This window comes from Ursus maritimus, unplaced genomic scaffold, assembly GCF_017311325.1.
Source record: "Ursus maritimus isolate PB19 unplaced genomic scaffold, ASM1731132v1 scaffold_5, whole genome shotgun sequence".
Classification (NCBI taxonomy): Eukaryota; Metazoa; Chordata; class Mammalia; order Carnivora; family Ursidae; genus Ursus; species Ursus maritimus.
In genome coordinates this window covers 82,999,514-83,023,554 of record NW_024426663.1, presented here as the reverse complement: position 1 = coordinate 83,023,554, position 24,041 = coordinate 82,999,514, and the positions used below count along the sequence as shown (strand labels likewise).

At 35.9% G+C, this 24,041-nt stretch overlaps 2 protein-coding genes across 2 annotated transcripts; both read left to right on the top strand.

Annotated features, from left to right (window-relative positions):
- Positions 1–3,632: 3,632 nt before the first annotated feature.
- LOC103680352 (olfactory receptor 2AJ1-like) lies at positions 3,633–5,507 on the top strand. The gene has a single exon (XM_008709889.2). It carries the CDS (start codon positions 3,760–3,762, stop codon positions 4,726–4,728), a length of 969 nt encoding a protein of 322 aa, XP_008708111.1. The 5' UTR covers positions 3,633–3,759; the 3' UTR covers positions 4,729–5,507.
- Positions 5,508–22,645: 17,138 nt separating this feature from the next.
- On the top strand, positions 22,646–23,605 carry LOC103680350 (olfactory receptor 2L2-like). Its single transcript, XM_008709888.1, has one exon. The coding sequence runs from the start codon at positions 22,646–22,648 to the stop codon at positions 23,603–23,605; it is 960 nt and encodes a 319-aa protein (XP_008708110.1).
- Positions 23,606–24,041: the final 436 nt, after the last annotated feature.

Genomic DNA, 24,041 nt, shown 5'->3' with positions numbered 1-24,041 from the left:
TTCCCCCATTGCTCTGATGATGTTTGGGATTCCAGCATTAGAGATCCTTCCTTTTTCTTAAGGCTTTTTCCTCTGCTAAAAAAAAAAAAAAGTCTCTGCATCACCCAAACAGATTAAACATTGGAAAAATATACACAGCAGATCAATTACTGGGAGCATACCTGAAAATATCAGAAAACCTGAGAATGTTGAGTATAAGAAATGGGCCAGGGAAATCATCTGAGAAAGGATTCAAGTAAAGAAGGTGACAGTCTTGTTCATAATTTGGCTTAAGTTAGGAAAATAACTATGGTATAAGGTAAAATTCATTGATCTCACTCTTTATATATATATATATATATATATATATATATATATATATATCATCATAAACAAATGAGTTCTTGCCCTCCCTGTATCCCCTGTGATTCCTGCAGACCAGTCTTTATGGTGAAAATGGCAATGTTGTTACAGCTCTCTCACACACAGAGTACAACAGTTCTAAGATAGCGGGCAACAACTAAACTTTTTTTTTTTTTGTCCAAATGCTATATGAACCATTGTTTATATGTCTCTGACAAACTAAGTAGGGTGCCTTATTATGACAATTCCACAGAGAGTACTGTGAATCCTCACCAGCAGCACAGCACATGATCTGCCTTCCTGACACTTATAAAAACCAGCATTCAGGAAATATGCATTGAGAACTGAGTATCTGCAAATTTCCAGAATTTGGTCAAATTTTGGATTAATAAAATATTATTAAAGCCATTAACCTTTCCACTGTATCTCCTCTCCATCATAACTATATCAATGCCCAGTTTTCCCCTTTCCATTTGCAATTTACTTCTAATATTACTTCTCATTCCTCTCACTTTTATCCAGAGAGTCTAAGCCATAGCTCTGAAGAACTTTCTATGTTATTCTCTGCTGTCCTTCTGCTTCTTTATGCACCATGCTCCTGACACCTGGAATGCCTTTTTTCAAATGGGAAAGCTCCTTCACATTTTTAAGATGTAATTAAAATATTATCTCCAGCACAAAGCCTTCCCTTATTTCTTTGTAACATTTGAACAATTTCTTTTAAAACCAGTATCACGTTTTATTATAATGGTTGTTTCCCTCAAACTTACTGATGCCAGAGGTGATGTTCACATATCTTTGAAACCTTATAGTCTAAACTAGAGTTTCCCCAGCACAGACACAGAACTCAACAGATGTGGGTAAAGTGAAAGAATAACTGAGTCAATCAGTGAAATGAGTTATAGAAAGAGTGAGGTATTAAGTTATAAACCTGTCAATACATAAATCTCCAATTCATTTACTTTAGCATAAATATTATTTAAATCTAGCAGAAAAAATCATGATTTTATGGGAATGTATAATCTCAGATGTACACTGAGAAATGGGGAAAAATAAGATTTTTGTTGTTCTGTAAATAATTTACAATACAGTACTGTATGTAGCTGAAAAAAAATCTTATAGGATTTCGTGTCTTACTTGACTTACTCTGTGAACTATCAATTATTGCATGACACTGCGTCAACTTGGCCAAGTCACTTAATTTCAATAAGTATAATTTCCTTGTTTATATAATATAAATATTGTACTACATCCATATTCCTCTGTCTGGTCTAATTATAAGAACTGCATGTAGAATATGATTCAATAGGTCTGGAGAAGGATACAGGCAACTTTCAGTAACTGTAATATTCTATTTCATAAGCCTTGTGAAGCTGAAAATCAGATGCATTATTAACTTTTTAGAAACTATAAAGTAGAAATATGCAAACAAAGTTTATTATCACACAATTATTGATAACCTATGTCTTCAAGTTACAGGCCTAGGTAGGCTTGAAGGAAAGAAGGAAAAACAAAATGAAACAAAAATAACAGAACCCCTCTTCTTCTTTTTTTAAAGATTTTATTTATTTATTTGACAGAGAGAGAGACAGCCAGCCAGAGAGGGAACACAAGCAGGGGGAGTGGGAGAGGAAGAAGCAGGCTCCCAGGGGAGGAGCCCGATGTGGGGCTTGATCCCAGAACGCCAGGATCACTCCCTGAGCCAAAGGCAGACGCTTAACGACTGAGCCACCCAGGTGCCCCCAGAACCCCTCTTCTGAGGGGAAATATTATGAAACTACAGGGTTCAGGGAAAAGACATTTGTCCATTAATAACTATGGTATAAGGCAGAATGCAATATATACTATGAGACATTGATGAATATAGAAGATATGAGGAGAGGTGAAACCATGTCTCAGGACCACAGAGGAGGACAGCATTTGAGCTTGGATGTTGAAAGTGGGTAATACACTTCAGCACTTAAAGTAAAACTGAATTGCTTTTTCTCTACTTACTAGTTTTTGAAAAATATATGTCTCAAACTTATGTATTATTCACAACCCTTCCCGCATCAGACTCATACATGTGCTATAAATTCTTGTCCTTAACATTATTTTTAATTGTACCTACAGGTACAGTGAAAACTGCAAGAAACAGTGGACTCACTCTGACTGGCTATGCACATATGCACATCTCTGGGACTGCTAAGGAACCTGAGGGTACTTATTTTGCCATTTATGCAAAGTAAACTTCAAAGTATGGCTAATATAGGCATTTAAACCTGTTGTCCAGACAATGTTCTAGAATCTCTATGTTCATTAATTCTTTCAATCTGTATATCACTCCTGTGGTGTGGTTATGTTTCAATCTAATTTTATAAAAGAAGAAAGACAGACATAGAGGGATGATCCAATTATACCAAGACCGTCAGGCAGGTAAATGTGGTGATTTGATGTAGGGAGCTTCAAACTCTGGTACTGATCCTCTGGAGACTGTGTTTTTAACTGGTCTATAATACTGAATCTGCTTCTAAAGTTTATATGTCCAGCCAAACCTTTGCTAAATTAGATATTCTACCTTTTAAAATAAAGCACATTTTGTAAAATGGACCCTAGTAATCTCCTCCATCATGACCTTCTGTCTTACTTTTGTACAACATCAGCTAGTACTTTGAATTACCTTGATGACAGAAGCAAACTTCATGCAGAATAGGAAAATTTCTGTGAACCTGCAACAACCATTTTTATAAGGTCTCTTCTTAAATAATGGTGCCATAAATAGAAATTCTTTTCTAGTTTACCTGACTTAAGAGATACTTGAGTTGGGATTAGAGCAAGGAGGACTCATGGGCAAATGGGAAAATGCCCTATGTGGGAGAGAAATGTAAGCACAAACACTCAATTCTGAAAATGTTTTTCTGTCCTAATGTTATCAAAGCCTTCTCTTTCCATCTTCAAGAGAATCTTCTTCATTTTCCCTGAAGTTTCCCAAGACTGAGTAAAAATGTTAACTTTTATAAATCTAAAATGATCATAACTCTTCTGTTGAAGTTATATTTGCACAAGACCTCAAGGTGATGCATGTGTAAGAGCTTTAAGAAATACACATGATACATTTTCATCAAGTTGATTAGCTTTTAGTTGATATGACATTAAATATACCTGTGTTCTTATTTGGTTACTGTTAGTGATTACAGTTTGTAACAGTAGCTACAGTGTGTAAATAGTAGTTTATTGAGAAATTCATGAGATATAATTAATGAAAATTTGATATGTCAAGAAGTTATTTATAATACTAAAGAGATAGCAACAAGGAATGAAGTGAGCATGAACATATTCAGAGGACTCCTGGAAGTAAGAACATTAGACCAGATGTACAATAACACATTGGATGGAGTAGTGTTCTTAACATTGTTTTCTGGGTGATGAGGTTCAGCCATGGAGAGAAATAATAATACAGTCACCAACGATTTTATTCTCTTGGGGCTCTGGCCTGAGCTTAGCCACCTTGTGATCCTTATCTGCCTCATTCTTCTGGTCTACCTTATGGCTATAATGGGCAATTTTGTTCTCATTCTCCTCATCTGGCTGGATTCTCGACTCCACTCTCCTATGTACTTCCTGCTCAGCCAGCTCTCCCTTATTGATGTGGCCTTAATCTCAACTACTGTCCCCAAAATGGTCACAAACTTCTTCTCAGGGAAAAGAACCATATCAAAGATAGGCTGTGGAGCCCAGATCTTATTCAGCTTAACCTTGGGAATTTCTGAGTGCCTTCTGCTGACCTTTATGTCCTATGACCGCTACATTGCCATCTGCAATCCACTGCGTTACTCAGTCTTGATGAGCCATACCATCTGTAAACAGATGGTCATTGGGTCCTGGGTAGGAGGGGCAATAACTTCCCTAGTTCATACAGCCTATGTCATGCACTTACCAATCTGTCATCCTCGAGAGATCCCACACTTCTTGTGTGAGGTCATGGCACTCCTGAAGCTCACCTGTGAGGACATTTCAGCCTATGTGAAGTCAGTGGTGGTCTCAAGCTTTCTGGTGGTCCTCATCCCTCTGAGTCTTATATTGGCTTCCTACATCCACATATTCCTTGCTGTCCTTCGCATGAACTCCCCTGATGGCAAGAACAAGGCCTTGGGCACATGTTTCTCCCACCTCTGTGTGGTCACTCTCTACTTTGGCCCTGCCATATTAGTCTACATGAGGCCAGGATCTTCTAAAACCCCCAAAATAAACCAGTCCCTCTTTATGTTTAATGCCATTCTTACCCCTATGCTCAACCCCCTCATCTATAGCCTGAGAAACAAGGATGTCATAGCAGCTATGAAGAGTATAGTGATCAGTAGATGCTTCCTGAAAAAGGTGAAAAGCCACCTAGGTTGCCATACCTAATTATAATCATATGTTAGCACATTTCTTTGAATTGTTTTAAGAGACTTTAGGACATGACAATTTTGGTTATGAGAATCATGGATATATGAGAGGTCATTTGTTTCAATGCCTTTATTGTGTGAAAATTAAAAAAATAAAGTGAAATATAAAATAACTTATTGATGTCCTCTGAAAACCACCCAAAGATCAAATTCTTCCAACAAAAAAATCCTGAAATTGCAGTGTTTTTCTAGATAACACAGAGACTCATTTTTGCTCATATGTACCCAAGTGACAAATGTACTCATCTGCCTAAACATACTTATGAATAAGAAGGTATGAGCTGCTCCTAAGAACAATGAGAGAATTCAGAATTTCAGGGTTGGCTGAGGAAACATAACTTCTAACAACAGGATTCAACTGTTATGGCATTAAAATAATCTGATCTCCCTTGAATTATGAAAGTCAGCTTTCAGGTTGCCAAAAGCTCACACACCTGCAACCCAGTAGTCACTATTTTTTTTTTCATGAGGAACAAAGAGTAAACCTGCCTCCTTTCTCTTGGCCTCAGCAAATTTTCAGTTTTCTTTGGGGAAAAAGAAAAAAAAAAAGGAAAGAGGACCAATGTTACCTCCACAAATTCTAGCAAACTAAATTCAATATCTCATTAAGAGAATTATACAATTTGATCAAGTGAGATTTCCCCTGAACATAGGGATGGTTCAATATATAAATATCAATCTACATGATACACCACAGAATAAGGGGGTGATTACATGAATACCTCAGTGGATGTAGAAAAAAATCATTTGACAGAATTTAACAAGCTATCATGATAAAAACACTCAACAAACTAGGACTAGAAGGAATCAACCTCAATATAATAAAGGCCATATATGAAAATCCAAGAGTGGAGCATCATACTCAATGGTGAAAGACTAAAAGTTTTTCTCCAAGACTAGGAACAAAATATGGATGCCCACACTCAACCATTTACTTTCAAAACAGTATTGGAAATCCTAGCCAGAGCCATTAGTCAAGGAAAATAAATAAGATACTTATAAATTGGAAAAGAAGTAAAATTAATTCTCTTTGTAGATGACATGAGCTAAAAAAAAAAAACAACAAAACAAAAACTAGAGGTTTTTAAAATTTTTTAAATTCAAATTACAGTTAGTTAACATACAATATAATATTAGTTTCAGGTGTACAATATAGTGATTCAGCATTTCCATACAACACCTGGTGCTCATTACAAATTCTGTCCTTAGTTCCCATCAAAATCCTAGAGGAGAACATAGGCAGTAACCTCTTCGACATTGGCCACAGCAACTTCTTTCAAGACACGTCTCTAAAGGCAAGGGAAACAAAAGCAAAAATGAGCTATGGGGATGGGACTTCACCAAGATAAAAGGCTTCTGCACAGCAAAGGAAAAAATCAACAAAACTAAAAGTCAACTTACAGAATGGGAGAAGATATTTGCAAATGACATTACAGATAAAGGGCTGGTATCCAAGATCTATAAAGAATTTCTCAAACACAACACACAAAAAACAAAGAATCCAGTCAAAAAGCGGGCAGAAGACATGAACAGATACTTCTCCAAAGAAGACATAATGAATCATGGAACACTACATCAAAAACTAAGGCTATACTGTATGGTGACTAACATAACAATAAAAAAAATTATTATTAAAAAATAAAATAAAATAAAATTTATATAAAAAACAAATAAGACATACAAATAGCCAATAGACATATGAAGAAAATGCTCCGCATCACTTGCCATCAGGGAGATACTAATCAAAACCACAATGAGATACCACCTTACATCAATCAGAATGGCTAAAACTAATAAGACAGGAAACAACAAATGTTGAAAGGATGTGGAGAAAGAGGAACCCTCTTACACTGTTGGTGGGAATGCAAGCTGATAACAGTATGGAGGTACCTCAAAAAGTTAAAAATAGAGCTACCCTATCACCCAGCAATTGCACTATTGGGTATTTACCCCGAAGATACAGATGTAGTGAAAAGAAGGAGCACATACACCCCAATGTTCATAGCAGCAATGTCCACAATAGCCAAACTGTGGAAGAATCCAAGATGTCCTTCAAGAGATGAATGGATGAAGATTATTTGGTCCATATATACAATGGAATATTACTCAGCCATCAGAAAGGATGAATACATACTACTTACATGGACATGGATGGAACTGGAGTTTATTATGCTAAGTGAAATAAGTAAATCAGAGAAAGGCAATTATCATACAGTTTTACTCATATGTGGAACATAAGGAATAATGCAGAGGAAAATAGGGGTGATGGGAAACTGAATGAGAAGAAATCAGAGAGGGAGACAAACCATGTGAGACTCAACACTGGGAAACAAACTGAGGGTTGCAGAAAGGGAATTGGGTGGGGGATGGGGTAACTGGTTGATGGGTATTAAAGAGGGTGTGTGATATGATGAGCACCAGGTGTTAGACTGAACTAATGAATCATTGAACATTATATCAAAAACCAATGAGGCACTATACTGTAATTGAATTTAAATAGAAAAATATAAAACAAAAAATAAAAATAGAAATGCTATATGATCAAAAAATTCCACTAATGGCTATTTAAGCAAGGAATGGAGCAATCTAAGTGTTCATCAGTAGATGAGTGGATTAATATGTGGATATATATATATATACACATATATGCATATATATACACTCATATATACATATATATACACACATATACCTCCATGTACATATATATGATCCAATATTCCATCTATTTATGTATATATTTTTATTCATAAAAATACATATTTCGTAATCATAAGGGCTGAGATTATATTGATGAAAAGGGCAGAGAAAATTATGACTATTTATGAGGAAAGATGGTGCATAAGCATTGACTAAACATGTATATATAGATATACATCAATTATATCCTTATAAAACTAGAAAAAAAAGCTAAATATATAGTAATGGAGAGTAGAATGGCAGTTACCACTAACTATATGAGGTGATGTATTTAACCCAAGTCCATTGCTCAATGTACATATAATTTAATCACTGAGAAATGAGGTATGCAGAAGGAAAATAGTTTATTCAAGAGGAAGTCAAACAAGGGGACGGGAGGGCAAGACTCAAATCTGCTTCCTTGAATGGGGAGAGAATACATATTTATAATCATAGAGGTTGAGATTATGTATATTTTGATAGAAAGGGCTGAGAAACTTATGACTATTTATGAGGAAAGATGGTGCATAAGCATTAAGTAAACATGTATTTAACATGCATCCTGTGTTCACTTGAGTGAACATGGAGACTTAACACCAGAACAAGGCAAAATTCGGCCCCTGATGTCCAGAAGTTATTTTAAGACAAGGAGAAGGAGATAGGGGCTTGTTGAGCTGGTATAAACTGGATTGGTCATTAAGCTTGTTATCACCAGGAGGAATGAAGGGCCTAGCTTGTTCACAGGCTGAAACCATATGGGATGACTTGCAGTCCAGGCTTCTTCAGAGACAGCTGGTGAGTTTGTTAGTGGAGTCTGAAAAGACAATAGATAATTAGGGGTAAACAGTTTTCTGAGAAATACGTTTTAAACTTTGGCTAGTTTCAACCTCATTAACCATACAGGACATGGGTTCAATGATAGATATGTTAATTAGCTTGTTTTTATAATCATTCCCCAATATATGTATAACAAAACACCACATTGCACAACCTAAATATTTATAACTTTTATTTATCAATTAAACTTCAAAAAAGCCAGAAAAAAGTTACAGGTTTATAAAGCATTTTCACATTAATTCTCATAGCAACTCATGAATGGAGTCATTATTGCCATAAAGGTATGAGGAAAACAAAACAAACAAACAAACAAACAAACAAAACTAAGGATCCAAATGATTGTGATCTATTAATTCATGAAATTTCCATCTTGAAATCAAACAATCTACTTTTCTTATTACAAATGAGACAAAGCTCCAATAAGACTCTTTCGAGATGGCATCATCTTATTGGCTTACTCAGTCTAATATCTAATACACAAGCAGGAAAATGCAAAAGAAAATTTCAAAAGACTGAGCCAGTGTCACTGGGATCTAAGACTGTTTCTGGGGCATCTGGCACTTGGAACCTGCTGATCCAATCCCCAGAGGCAATTGAGACTACTCAATAACCATACTGAAAGGTACTGTTCCTGCAAGCCCTGAGCTAATGGGAATACTGAGTTAACAACCATTACTTTGCACATATACAGTTAAGACTGTGAATAAAAGCTCTGTCTGTATCCATATCTCCTCCAGCATGATGGACATACACCTGGAGATCTGCCTGCTTATTTTTGCCCTGCCTGATTCCTGATAACAGATTTAATTATTTATTCAGGGGAAAGAGAAACAGTGTTTCTCCACATTAACTACATATTAGAGCAAGGGTGGGGAGAAAGGTGAAATTACAGATGGCAAGGTTACACCACCCTGTTCTTGGATGAGGAAGATAATTTCCATGTGCAGCTATTATTATGATCCACCGCCGGGAGTCCTATCATCAGCTACCACTATTTGATGATCAGTGAAACAATTCTTTATTCATTGTTTTCCACACTTGCCTGGTGGTAAGGATAAAAACCTGAGACCTTGATAAACATTCCCAGCTCATTCTTGACATTATTAAGTTTTTAATTTTAATTCCAGTATAGTTAGCATACAGTGTTATAGTAGTTTGAACTGTACAATATAGTGATTCAACATTTCCATATATCACTCAGTGCTCATCATAACAAGCACACTCCTTAATCCCCATCACCTGTTTAACCCATCCTTCCACCCACCTCCTCTCTGGTAAGCATCAGTTTGTTCTCTATAGTTAAGTGTCTGTTTCTTGGTTTCTCTCCCCCGCTCTTTCTCTTTTTTTGTCCATTTGTTTTGTTTCTTAAATTCCACATATGAAGGAAATCATACAGTATTTGTTTTTCTCTGACTGATATATGTCACTTTGCATTATACTCTCTAGCTCCAGCCATGTTGTCACAAATGGCAAGATCTCATTATTTTGTATGGCTGAATAGTATTCCAGTGTGTGTGTGTGTGTGTGTGTGTGTGTGTGTGTGTGTATGTGCGTGTGTGTGTACCACATATTCTTCATTCATTCATCAAACAATGGACACCTGGGCTGCTTCCATAATTTGGCTATTATAAATAATGCTACTCTGGTAATCCAGGAATTGCACTACTGGGTATCCCCCCACCAAAAACAAAACAAAACAAAACAAAACAAAACAAAACAAAACAAAACAAAACAAAACAAAACAGTAATTCAAAGGAATACATGTACCAATCCCTGGCATTTTAGATTCACTTGTCCTGAGATCCCTGTGTTTTCATAATCCTCAGATTATTTCTACAATTGGAATGGGGAGACAATTTTCCAGAAAATAAATCACAGGAATAATCTGGGCTATTTTTACCAAGTGACACTGGCTGTGGGAGGAACAGCACAGCAACTCTCAATTCTGAGTTCAAAATAATTAAGGCACTAATTGGATTTTTTTTTTTAGATCCTTCTTCTAAGAGGCTGGGTTCTTTTTCAGTTTCTAACAAGGATTTGATGACAGAAGTTCTCTGTTTAATCCATAATCTTATTATTTAATGTTGGTGGGTCACAGTGCAATGATTAGCCTCAAGGAGAAGTCAAATATGTGATCTTCATGAAGGCCAGGCCAGGCACTCAAATGCCACCAATGCTAGAGCTGCAATGAATACCATAAAAGAAACCTAAGGATTTCAGGCAAGACTGAGCACAAATGACAGTATTGGTAGGGATACTTCTTGAAAATTCATACTAGTATTAGAATTTTTTTTGTTTTCTATTTTGACCTCATTGAGTATTATATTACATCTATAACCCATGGAGAGCAGAAAGAGTCTCCCTGTATACATTTTCTATAAAGAATTTTTTACTATCTGATATCATTCTGAGCTGGGCTTGTAACAGTTGTTCCTTTGATCTACCTTTCATATAATTGGAATGCTCCCACTTCTTCCACAGAGAGTAAAAAATCCTGAAATGCAAAGAAATAGAAAACTCTACATCTAGTGAAAGTCAAATTTGCTTGCCCAGGTTTAAAAATATTTAAAAGAATCAATGTACTTCTGTAGTTAAAGACAGAATCCACTACATGTAAGTGTTTTACAAAAATGTTTTTAAAAAACGGTCTTTGGTTTTATAATGCTAAATGAAAAACATTAATCTTCTCCAGTCAAACACGGTATACAAAAATTTTTGTTGTTCTTTTTTTGTTAAACAGTGAGCGCCAAATAACTTACTGGAATATAAAGGCTTGGAAGACCATCTAACGTAAATATGAGTAAATGAATCATTTCAAATATACATGCCTGTTTATACACACACACACACACACACACACACAAAGAGATGGGAATCTACATAATTTCGTTTCAAAAAACAATGTCTTAAACACGTCTGTACATACTTTTCTGTCATCTACAGAAAATAACCCATGCTTATGTGAAACATTCCCACAAACAAAACACATTCCAAATGTTTGGTCCTAATTCCTTTTCATCTCTGCTTTTTCTATCCCATATCCTGCTTTGCTCTTCTTAGCAATTTCTTTCCAGCCTATCTTCTGCATTTCCTTCATCAACATTTCCATTGTCCTGGAAGAATTTTTGGTTATTTTTTAAGATAAGACTATGATCTATGGGTACTTTGTTTGTGAGGTGCAGGATAACCACACCTTCCATCCTCTAGATTTAGCTAATTGCTCACAGATATATTCTGCTGTGATACCTTTGGACAAAAGCCATCCATGCTTCCTTTTCACACTCTACCCTTATCTTGGAATTTCACTTACATTCACCAGCCCCCTACTACAAACATTTATTTAATGCCAAACCACATGTTTAGAAATGAACTAGGAATAAAAATTTTATTCCCAGTTCTCTAAGTTTTTTCTTGGTATTCTCTTTATCTGCCTGAATAAGCCAAGATATCTAATTTCCTTTTGTGGATCAAAAGGTATTTTGGTGTTCATTATAGAGACATTTGATTTCAACAGAGGATAAAAATAACTGTAGTTCTATCATCTTGCCTGCACAGGTGACTGTAGTCTAAGAATAAGATACACTTGACCGAGATTCAATATATTCCAGTATCTGTTTTTTGACCATCAGCTCACTTAATTTCTTGAATATAAATTTCTGCATCTATAATGTAAAGACAAAAAAATATATATTTGTTACCTCTATTCCAGGAGTTGTAATGGCTGTTCCAACTAGATAATGTTTGGAAACTGTCAGGTTATATATGTGTTCAATTATATATATAGACTAAGCCTCATCTTGTAAGTGCTTATTTCTCTCAAGTAGATCTCTATCAATCCCTCCTTGAACTAAAGCATGTACTTCTGTTATGCCAACTACACTGTACAATTAAAATGAGTGTAAACGTTATCATCCGGTGAGTGAGTTGGACTATACTTTAATAGACCAACAAAATAAATTACAAACAAAAAATTTTAGCTGGGTAGATATCTGAATTCCCACTTCTTTACTGCCCCTTGGAGAAGAGTCATCATACAATATGTCTTTGCTTGTTCCTGGAAGTATCATATTTGATCTAGCCAGCCAGTATTCCAAGGATATTCATGCTCCATCCATGTGGCTCACTGAGCAGTAACACTAGAATTTTTGTTCCTCATCTTGCCACTCCATCCAGTTTGGAATCTAAAAAGGAAGAGATATATTTTCCTGAAGAGTCTGTGCTCCAAGGATCAGAGTAAAGGTATGACATATTAGATTTCATTTACACTATCAACCAACTCATGTGTCAATTAAAAAAAAAAAAACATTGAGATGTGATGTCAGACATGTGAAAGGTGGTATCTCATACACTGGTCTGAAATCATATTTCAATTTTTTTTAAATTACTGTATGGTTTCATTTATATGTGAATTATAAGAGACAGTGCAGAGGGTCATAGGATAAGGGAGAGAAAACTAAATGGGAAGTCATCAGAGAGGGAGAAAAACCATGAGAGAACCTTAACTATAGTAAACAAACTGAAGGTTGCTAAAGGGGAGGTGGTAAGAGGATGGACATTGGGGAGGGTACGTGATGTGATGAGCCCTGGGTGCTTTATGCAACTGATAAATTATTGAACACTACGCCTGAAACTGAGGATATGTTGGCTAATGGAATTTAATATTTATTATTTATTTATTTATTTATTTAAAATATTACTAATAATTTTTAATTTTTATAATATTTTTATTATGTTAGTCACCATACAGTACATTCCTAGTTTTAGATGCAAAGTTCCATGATTCATTACTTATGTATAACACCCAGTGCACCATGCAATACATGCCCTCCTTAATACCCATCACCAGCCTATCCCATTCCCCCACCCTCCTCCCCTCTGAAGCCCTCAGTTTGTTTCCCATATTCCATCGTCTCTCATGGTTCATTCCCCCTTCTGTTTACCCCCCCTTTCTTCTTCCCTTTCTTCCCCTACTGATCTTCCTACTTCTTATGTTCCATAAATGAGTGAAACCATATGATAATTGTCTTTCTCTGCTTGACTTATTTCGCTTAACATTATCTCCTCCAGTGCCATCCATGTTGCAGCAAATGTTGAGAAATTGTTCTTTTTGATGGCTGAGTAACATTCCATTGTATATATGGACCACATCTTAATTCAGTCATCTGTTGAAGGGCATCTCGGCTCCTTCCATGATTTAGCTATTGTGGACAATGCTGCTATGAACATTGGGGTGCATATGGCCCTTCTCTTCACTATGTCTGTATCTTTGGGGTAAATACCCAGTAGTGCAATGGCTGGATCATAGGGATAGCTCAATTTTTAACTTTTTAAGGGACCTTCAGACTGTTTTCCAGAGTGGCTGTACCAACTTGCATTCCCACCAACAATGTAAGAGGGATTCCCTTTCTCCACATCCTCTCCAACATTTGTTGTTTACTGCCTTGTCAATTTTTGCCATTCCCACTGGCATAAGGTGGTATCTCAGTGTGGTTTTGATTTGAAATTCCCTAATGGCTAATGATTTTGAACATTTTTTCATGTGTCTGTTAGCCGTTTGTATGTCTTCATTGCAAAAGTCATATCTTCTGCCCATTTTTTTGATTTGATTATTTAAATTTAAAAAAAATTTAAAAAAAGAAATGTGATGTCACAATACCAAAATAATGGTAAACTTAGAACAAAGAGAAAAAAAAATCAACAAGGTTACCAGCTGAAACGTGAAAGTATTTAATTAATTAGGTTTGACACTGAATTATCTTAAGATTGTAGAATATTTCACTAGAGGAAATCTTAGGTTCTATACCAGTAGTTTTTAAATGTTTTGCTTAAGGAACAATGGATAGCCACTATCTAAATAGTGACAAAATGACAAAATTGGAATTGATTTTATTGGTGAAAATACTGTCTTGTTTTTTAATATAGTAAATAGTATAAATTGACTTCTATAACTAAAGTTCAATGTAACCCAAATATGTGGATTAGCTTAAAAAATGTTTTAAGTTTTCATCCTCCACTCAGGCAGAAGGCAGGATGGTAGGCATCCTTTGCCTTTAGATATGAGAGTCTAAACTAAGCTGCCCAGCCAGGCCATATCCAGCTGTAAGCTTCGGATTCTCTTTGCCCAACACTGGCTTTCTGGATGACATAGCCTGCCTCTCTTATCTGATTTTTCCCCCAAAGTGAATTTTTTATGTGAGATGTAGTGAGAACATCTAGGAGGACAATGATTTAATTAGCTCAAAGATCAGGTCCCAAGACATTTCTTGTGAGCCTGCCTGTTCATACATAATTTGGTTAATAAATGTCAGTAGTATTGGCAGATTTTTTCCTGAACTTGATAACTTGTTTTCTTTTAATTTTTTTGCAGTGTTAGTGGGAACATGGGGAAAAGAGCAAACTCTTTCTCTCCTCAATACATCATTGGCCACTTCTGTGATCTTCAAGTCACACACACATGCACGCACACTATGGTTGGGTTAGGTAGGTTTATAGAAAGGAGTAGTAAAATTCATACCATGATCCAACGTTCCTACTGATTAGAAAGTTTGTAATTGTGAAAAAACTATTGAATTACATCAAGCAACTAGTTTTACTTAGTTTATTAAGATGGCTCACTGAAGAAATAAATTGTTTTGGAATAGATCATTTCTTAAGTTTTCATGCAAAGAAATCAAGCTGGTATTCATCTTGATGGCTATATTTAACTCAGAATCAAACACTACTGAAAATAATAAATGTTTAATCTTAAACAGAAAATACAGAACATATTAATCACTTGGCATCTATGAAATATATGTACAGCAGGATGTATAAAGTATTTTATCAGATTTATAGACTTCAGTCAATCAATCTGACATGACACAGAACAATGGCAATTATTCCACTACTGTTGGGGGTCACATGTTCAGAGCTCTATAGTTATCCAAAATTATCCAAAGATGTCAGCCAATTTGGTTAGTTATGACTAAGAGAGGTATGGAAGACAATTAATTCACGTGTCTGTGTGGCTAAGAAAATAATGTAACACAGTGCACAGATGTCATTTCTAACTAAGGGCTCCAGAACTTGGCCAGGACATGTGGTCAGTGTCACCAACATCAGAATCCTTTGAGCTCTTCTTGGAGATGTAGATTTCAGTGTCTCATCCTAGACCTAAGCATTCAATTATCTGGGTGTAGGGCCTGGAATCTTCATTTTAGCAAGTATACCATGTAGTTCTACTTCACAGTAACATCTGAGAGTCATGAATTAGAGAGCAAAGGGGTTCAAGAAGCCAAGTAGAAAGAGTAGAAAAAAACAGTAGAAAGACCCCTGCTGGCTAAGGGACTCTTCTGACTGCAGTGCAGAAGTTACTGATGTTCACAGAGGCTTGATAAAAATTTTGTCTGCATGAAATACTCCAAAAACTGACAGAGATACTTCTCTTGGATGCCCATAGTCCTTTTTCTGGTGGATCAAGCTGGCATAGATGCAAAGGTCAGTTGAGTAGAAGCCATAAAATCCTTGAGGTAATTTATATTTCTCTCTGTGTAAGTGAAATAAAAATTAATCTAAGTTGACTTTAAATACAGTGAGGATGTAAAGCAACTTTATTTTTTTAATAATATTTTTTATTATATTATGTTAGTCACCACACAGTACATCCCTAGTTTTTTATGTAAAGTTCCATGATTCATTACTTGCATATAACACCCAGTGCACCATGCAATACGTGCCGTCCTTAATACCCATTTTAAATGGTGTCCTTTTGATGGCTGGGTAACCACATCTTCTTTATCCTTGTATCTATTAATGGACATTTAGGTTGCTTCCATATCTTGGCTATTATAAATAATGCTGCAATAATAATAGGGGTGCACATATATTTTCAATTTAGTGTTTTCAATTTCTGGTAACACTCCATAGTGAGATTAGTGGATAGCATGGTATTTCTATTCACTTTTTAAGGGACCTTTATAGTGTCTTCCACACTGGCTGGACCAAGAAGTTACATTCCTGCCAATACAGCATGAGGGTTCCTTTTCCTTCACAATCTTGCCAACACTTGTTATTTTTTTCTTTTTTATGCTAGACATTCTGATAAGTGTAAGGTGATAAGTCATTTTGGATTTGATTTGCTTTTCCCTGATGGTAAGGATGATAAGCATCTTCTCATGTATCTGTTGGCCATATGTACAGTTTCTTTGGAAAATACCTATTTGGGTTCTCACCCAGGATAATTCTACTAAACATTTGTTTGTTTGCTTTTGTTTAAATTAGATTGACTAACATAAAATATATTATTCATTTCCAAGGTAGAGATCAGTGATTCAACAGTCTTATATAATGTCCAGTGCTCATTACATCATGTGCCCTCCTTAATGTCCATCATCCAGTTACCCCATCCCCCAACCCCTCCCCTCTAGGAACCCTCAGTTTGTTTCCTATGATTAAGAGTCTCTTATGGTTTGTCTCCCTCTCTGATTTCATCTTGTTTTATTTTTCCCTCCCTTTCCCTCTGATCCCCTGGTTTGTTTCTTAAATTCCACATATGAGTGAAAGCATATAATTGTCTTTCTCTGATTGACTTATTTCACTTAACATAATACCCTCGAGTTCCATCCATGTCATTCCAAATGGCAAGATTTCATTTTTGATGGCTGAGTAGTATTCCATTTCCAAACTTCTTTACCCATTGATCTGTTGATGGGCATACGATCTCTTTCCATAGTTTGGATATTGTAGACATTGCTGTCATAAATATTGGGGTGCAGCTGTCCCTTCAGCTGTCCCTACCTTTATATCTTTAGGGTAAATACCTAGTAGTAAAATTGCTGGGCCATAGTGATTGCCCAGAAAATAGTAATTCTATTTTCAACTTTCTGAGGAATTTCCATACTATTTTCTAGAGTGGCTGCACCAGTTTGCATTCACACCAGCAGTGTAAGAGGGTTCCCCCTTCTCCACATACTCGCCAATATCTGTTGTTTCCTGAACTGGTTAATTTTTTTTCCCCATTATGATCAGTGTGAGATGGTATCTCATTGTGGTTTTGATTTGTAGTTACCTTATTCCCAGTGATGTTGAGCATTTTTTCAGATGTATGTTGATCATTTCTATGTGTTCTTGCAGAAACGTCTGTGTCTTCTGTCCATTTCTTAATTGGTTTGTTTGTTCTTTGAATATTGAGTTTCATAAGGCCTTTGTAGATTTTGAATACTAGCCCTTTATCTGATGAGACATTTTCAAATATCTTCTCCCATTCTCTCAGTTGTCTTTGGTTTTGTTGACTGTTTCCTTTGCTGTGCAAAAGCTTTTTATCTTGATGAAGTCCCAATAGTTCATTTTTGCCTTTGTTTCCTTTGCCTTTGGAGATGTGTCTAGCAAGAAGTTACTGTGGCTGAGGTCACAGAGGTTGCTAAGATTTTAATAGATTGTTGTCTTAGATTTAGGTCTTTTATCCATTTTGAGTCTATTTTAGTGTATGGTGTAAGAAAATTGCCCAGTTTCATTCTTCTGCATGTGGCTGTCCACTTTTCCCAACACCATTTGTTGAAGAGACTTTTCTTTCCTTTTTTCCCATTGGATATTCTTTCTTGCTTTGTTGAAGATTAGTTGGCCATAGAGTTAAGGGTCCATTTCTGTGTTCTATATCCTGTTCCATTGACCTATGTGTCTGTTTTTGTGCCAGAATCATGCTGTCTTGATGATCATAACTTTGTAATACAGCTTGAAGTCAGGCATTGTGATATCCCCAGTTTTGGTTTTCTTTTCCATCATTCCCCTGGGGATTCAGGGTCTTTTCTGGTTCCACAGATATTTTAGATAATTTGTTCCAGCTCTGTGAGAAGAATTGATGATATTTTGATAGGTATTGCATTGAATGTATAGATTGCTACAGGTAGAATAGACATTTTAACAATGTTTGTTCTTCTAATCCATGAGCAAGGAACTTTTTTTCCCATTTCTTTGTGTCTTCCTCAATTTACTTCATGAGTGTTCTATAGTTTCCTGAGTACAGATCCTTTACCTTTTTGATTCTGTTTATTCCTAGGTATCTCATGGATTTTGGAGCAATTGTAAATGGGATCAACTCCTTAATTTCTCTTTCTTCTGTCTCATTGTTAGTGTGTAGAAATGCAACTGATTTCTGTGCATTGATTTTATATCCTGCCACTTTGCTGAATTCCTGTATGAGTTCTAGCAATATTGGGGTGGAGTCTTTGGGCTTTTTTACATAGATTATCATGTCTTCTGCAAAGAGTGAGAGTTTCACTTCTTTGTCAATTCAGATGTATTTTATTTCTTTTTGTTGTCTGATTCCTGAGGCTAGGACTTCTAGTAATATGTTGAACAACAGTGGTGAAAGTAGACATCCTTGTCATGTTCCTGACCTTAGGGGAAAAGCTTTCAGTTTTTCCCCATTTAGAATGATATTCACTGTGGGCTTTTCATAGATGGATTTTACGATATTGAGGTATGTTCCCTCTATCCTTATACTTTGAAGAGTTTTAATCAGGAAAGGATGTTGTACTTTGCCAATTTTTTTTTCTGCATCAATTAAGAAGATCATATGATTCTTGTCCTTTCTTTTAGTAATGTAGTGTATCACATTGATTGATTTATGGATGTTGAACCACCATTGCAGCCCAGGAATATATTCCACTTGGTGGTGGTGAATAATCCTTCTTATGTACCATTGGATCCTATTGGGTAGTGTCTTGGTGAGCATTTTGGCATCCATGTTCATCATGGATATTGGTCTGTAATTCTCCTTTTTGATTGGGTCTTTGGTTTGGGGATCAAGTTAATGCTGACCTCATAGAATGAGTAGAAGTTGTGCTTCCATTTCCATTTTTTGAAACAGCTTCAGAGGAATAGATATTAATTCTTTAAATGCTTGGTAGAATTCTGCTGGGAAGCCATCTGGCCCTGGACTCTTGTTTGTTGAGAGATTTTTTTAATTACTGCTTCAATTTCATTGTTGGTTGTGGGTCTGTTCAGATTTTCTATTTCTTCCTGTTTCAGTTTTGGTAGTTTATATGTCTCTAGGCATGCATCATTTTCTTCCAGATTATGTAATTTGTTGGCACATGGCTGCTCATAATATGTTCTTATAATTGTATTTTATGGTGTTGGTTGTGATGTCTCCTCTTTCATTCATGATTTTATTAATTTGGGTCCTTTCTCTCCCTCTCTCTCTCTCTCTGCCTCTCTCTTTTTGATAATTCAGGCCAGATGTTTATCAATCTTATTAATTCTTTCAAATAGCTATCTCCTACTTTTGTTGATCTGTTCTACAGGTTTTTTGTTTTTGTTGTTGTTGTTGTTTCTATTTCATTGATTTCTGCTGATTTTTATTATTTCTTTCTCCTGCTTGTTTTAGGCTTTATTTGCTGTTTTTTCTCCAGCTCCTTTAGGTGTAAGGTTAGGTTGTGTTTTTGAGACCTTTCTTGTTTCTGAGAAAGGTTTGCGTTACTATATATGTCCCTTTTCAGACTGCCTTTACTTCATCCCAAAGGTTTTAAACAGTTGTGTTTTTATTTTTATTTGTTTCCATGATTTTAAAAAAAATTCTTCTTTAATTTCCTGGTTGACCCATTTATTATTTAGTAGGATTGTCTTTAGCCTCCTTGTATTTGAGTTCTTTCCAAATTTCCTCTTATGACTGAGTTCAAGTTTCAAAACATTTTGGTCTGAAAATATGCACAGAATGATCCCAGTATTTTTGTACCATTCGAGACCTAATTTGTGACCCAGAATGTAACCTATTCTGGAGAATGTTTCATTAGCACTTGAGAAGAATGTGTATTCTGTTGCTTTAGGATGGAATGCTCTGTGTATATCTGTGAAGTCCATCTGGTCCAGTGTGTCATTCAAAGCCCTTCTTTCCTTGTCGATCTTCTACTTAGATGATCTGTCCATTTTTGTGACTGGTGTGTTAAGTCCCCTATTATTATTGCATTATTATCAATGTGTTTCTTTAATTTTGTCAGCATTGATTTATATAACTGACTGCTCCCATGTTAGGGGCATAAATATTTACAATTTTTAGATCTTGTTGGACAGACCTTTCAAGGATGATATAGTGTCCTGAGATTTGCAAGTTTCACTATTATATGTGCAGGTATTGGCCTATTTTATTATTTATTTATTTATTTGTTTGTTTGTTTGTTTGTTTTGGTGTTAAGTCATGTAAGTTCTTTATATATTTTAAGTATTTATGTCTTATAAGACATATAATGTAGAAGTAATTTTCCCCATCACTAGGTTGCATTTTTGTTTCATTAATGATTCTCTTCACTGTGCAATATATTTTTATTTTGGTGTAGTCCCAGAAGTTTATTTTTGTTTTTGTTTCCTTTGCTTGAGGAGACACATCTAGAATAATGTTGCTAAGACCAATGTCATTGAAATTACTACCTATGTTTTCTTCTAGGTGTTTTATGGTTTGGGGTCACTAATTCAAGTCTTTAATTCATTTTTAGTTTATTTTCATGTATTGTGTAAGAAAGTGCTCCAATGCATTTGGATGTCCAGTTTTTTTAGACCCACTTATCTGGTAGAGTGTTTCTTTCCCATTGCATATCCTTACCTCCTTTCTCATAGATTAATTAACAATATAAGTGTGGGGTTATTTCTGGCCTCTCCATCCTGTTCCATTAATCTAAGTGTCTATTTATGTGCTAGAACCACATTGTTTTGATTATTATATCTTTGTAGTATATTTTGAAATGTGGGGTTGTGATAACTTTCTCTTTGTCATTTCTCAGGATTGCTTTGGCTCTTTGGGGTCTTTTATGATTCCTTACCAATTTTAACATTATTTATTCTAGTTTTGTGAAAAATGCTATTGGTATTTTGAGAGGGCTTGCACTGAATCTGTAAATTGCTTTGTGTAGTATGGGCATTTATGAATATTAATTCTTCCTGTCCATGAGCATGGACTATCTTTCCATTTTTTATTTCTTCTTCAATTTCTTTCAACAATGTTCTATAATTTTTAGTATATATTTCTTTCAATTCCTTGGTTAAATTTACTCCTAGGTATTTTATTCATTTTTGGTGATATTCTAAATGTAATTGTTTTCTTAATTTCTCTTCCAGGTGCTTTGTTATTAGTGCAGAGAGATGCAAGATTTCTGTTTATTAATTTTGTATTCTGAAACTTTACTGAATACATTTATTACTTTTAATAGTTTCCTGGTAGAGTCTTTAGTTGTTTTTATGTATAGTATTATGTCATTTGCAATAGTGGCAGTTTTACTTTTTCCATACCAATCTGGGTGTCTTACTTATTTTTCTTGTCATATTGCCATTTATGACATGGTTGAACCTGGAAGGTATTATGCTAACTAAAATAAGTCAGACAGAGAATGACATATGTCATATACTATCACTTATATGTTGAATCTAAAAAATAAAACAGATGAAAAAACAAAACAAAGTTGAAACGGATCCATAAATACATAGAAGAAACTGGTCGTGGCTGGAGGGGAAGAGGGTGGCAGGGATGGGAAAAAATGTGTGAAGGGGAGTGGGAGGTACAGGCTTCCAGGTACAGCATAGAGACTATAGTCAATGGTATTGAAATAGCTTTGTATGATTACAGATGATAGCTACACTTGTGGTGAAACTAGCATAACCTATCAAGTTGTCCATTAAGTATGTTGTATATGGTAAGGTCCTGTAACATCGTCTACCAAATATAATTAAATGAAAAAAAAAAAGGAAGAAAAAAAAAGATATGTTCTTTTCTCACCCTTATTAAAGACATCAAATTTAAGCTTGCTGTTTGTTGATTCTCTGAATACAGATGGTGAAGGGAGACTAACAAAACCCATTTATTGAATGTTATTGAGGCTTGAGTGTGTGTTGGAGCACTCAATGGTCCACGTTCTGAAGGAACTTCAACAAGTTAAATAGATGATATTGGGGTTTCCCAAAATATAGTTTACTTCATGTGACATATTATACCTGAATCACAAAAAATATTTTATCAAAGCATTCTTATGCTATGCCAAAATTGTTTTGACTGCAACTGTTAATATGAAAAACAAACAAACAAACAAGCAAAAACACCTGCATGAATTTAAGAATTCTTTAGATTATCGAAAGAGGAGAATTAAAGATGAACTAGAAGAAGTAAATATAGAAAGGGTTGGAGCACTGATGGAAAAAAATTTGTGTCATTTCCATGCTCTGTTTAATTCCTGTCCTGTGACTTAAGCATCTTTATGAAGTAGGGAAATTCTGTTTTCACTTCCCCTCAGAAATGGTTCATATTATGCAATCAATTACTATATAGTATGGGCCTGTTACATATATATGTGTTATGAAAGCCACCACTGTCTTTCAGGTGAAGCTGGTAAAGAGAAAGCATGCAGACAGGAAATGAGACATTGAGCACAGACTTCATTCTCCTGGGCCTTTTTCCTGGTATGAGACATACTGGCTTCCTTGTCTCTGTTGTCCTCCTAATCTACACCATCGCTATCACAGGAAACACCACTTTGATCCTCCTCATCTGGGCAGATCCCCACCTCCACACCTCCATGTATTTCCTGCTTAGCCAACTCTCTCTCATTGACCTGGCTTTCATCTCTAGCATAGTGCCAAAAATGCTGGTTAATTTTTTCTCAGGAAAAAGGAAGATTTCCCTGATTGGTTGTGGGGCCCAGATCTTCTTCACTTTGACTTTAGGTATTGCTGAGTGCCTACTCTTAACCTTCATGGCTTATGACCGCTATGTGGCCATCTGCAATCCTCTCAAGTACCCAATTATTATCAGCCACCAGGTCTCCCAGAAAATGGCCATTGGATCCTGGATGGGAGGGACTTTGTCATCCTTGGTCCACACAGCCTATGCCATGCACTTTCCCCTCTGTGGCCCCCGGGAACTCCACCATTTCTTCTGTGAGGTCAAGGCCATCTTGAAGCTATCTTGTGAGGACATCTCGGCCTATGAGAAAGGAGTAGTAGTGACCAGCATTATTGTGGTTCTTCTCCCCATAAGCTTCATCCTGACTTCCTACATCCTCATCTTCCTGCAGGTCCTGCAAATAAACTCCCGTGAGGGAAGGAGCAAGGCCCTGGCTACCTGCTCCTCCCATCTGACTGTGGTCATCTTTTACTACGGCCCAGCCATGTTGATATACATGAGGCCTGGATCTTCCCACACCCCCATCCTGAACCAGGCTCTCTTTATGTTTGATACCATCCTCACTCCAATGCTGAACCCTCTAATCTACAGTCTAAGGAACAGGGAGGTTGTGGGCTCAATGAAGAAGGTACTGAGGAAGTGCCCCATTCAAAATAGGTTTCCATGTTTCAGTGACTAGAAAGAAAACTTCAAAGTTCAAATATCCCTGGGAGGCAGCAGGGTCTGAGGAAAAAATGGGACTCTCTGTGCCCCCATTTCCTCTCCCTTATTCTTATCTCCTGATAATATCAGTTTTAAGTAACAAAACCAATGAATTCTCAGAGCAGAGAGGAAAACAACTATACCATTTTTAAGAGGTCAAAATCACAACTGATTCTCTATGTGACTATGAGCTTTCACCTAATCCCCTCCTCTTGTTTCATTTGTGTCACTTGGAATGGAAAACCCTTCTTCCTTCTTTTAGATGTAGCAAAAAGTATACAAAAATTATAGTGTGCTCGCGAAGAAAATACAGAGGTTTTTCTGAGATCACATCTCCCTTTAGATTCCACTAGTAACAAACCTCCAAATGTCTATTAATTCCAGGTTTTTGAGCCAATGAATAAAGCAAAAAC

What these genes read in the sequence shown, in the direction of transcription:
- LOC103680350 (XM_008709888.1), top strand. Translation starts at nt 22,646, where the DNA reads ATGCAGACAGGAAATGAGACATTGAGCACAGACTTCATTCTCCTGGGC.
- LOC103680352 (XM_008709889.2), top strand. Translation starts at nt 3,760, where the DNA reads ATGGAGAGAAATAATAATACAGTCACCAACGATTTTATTCTCTTGGGG.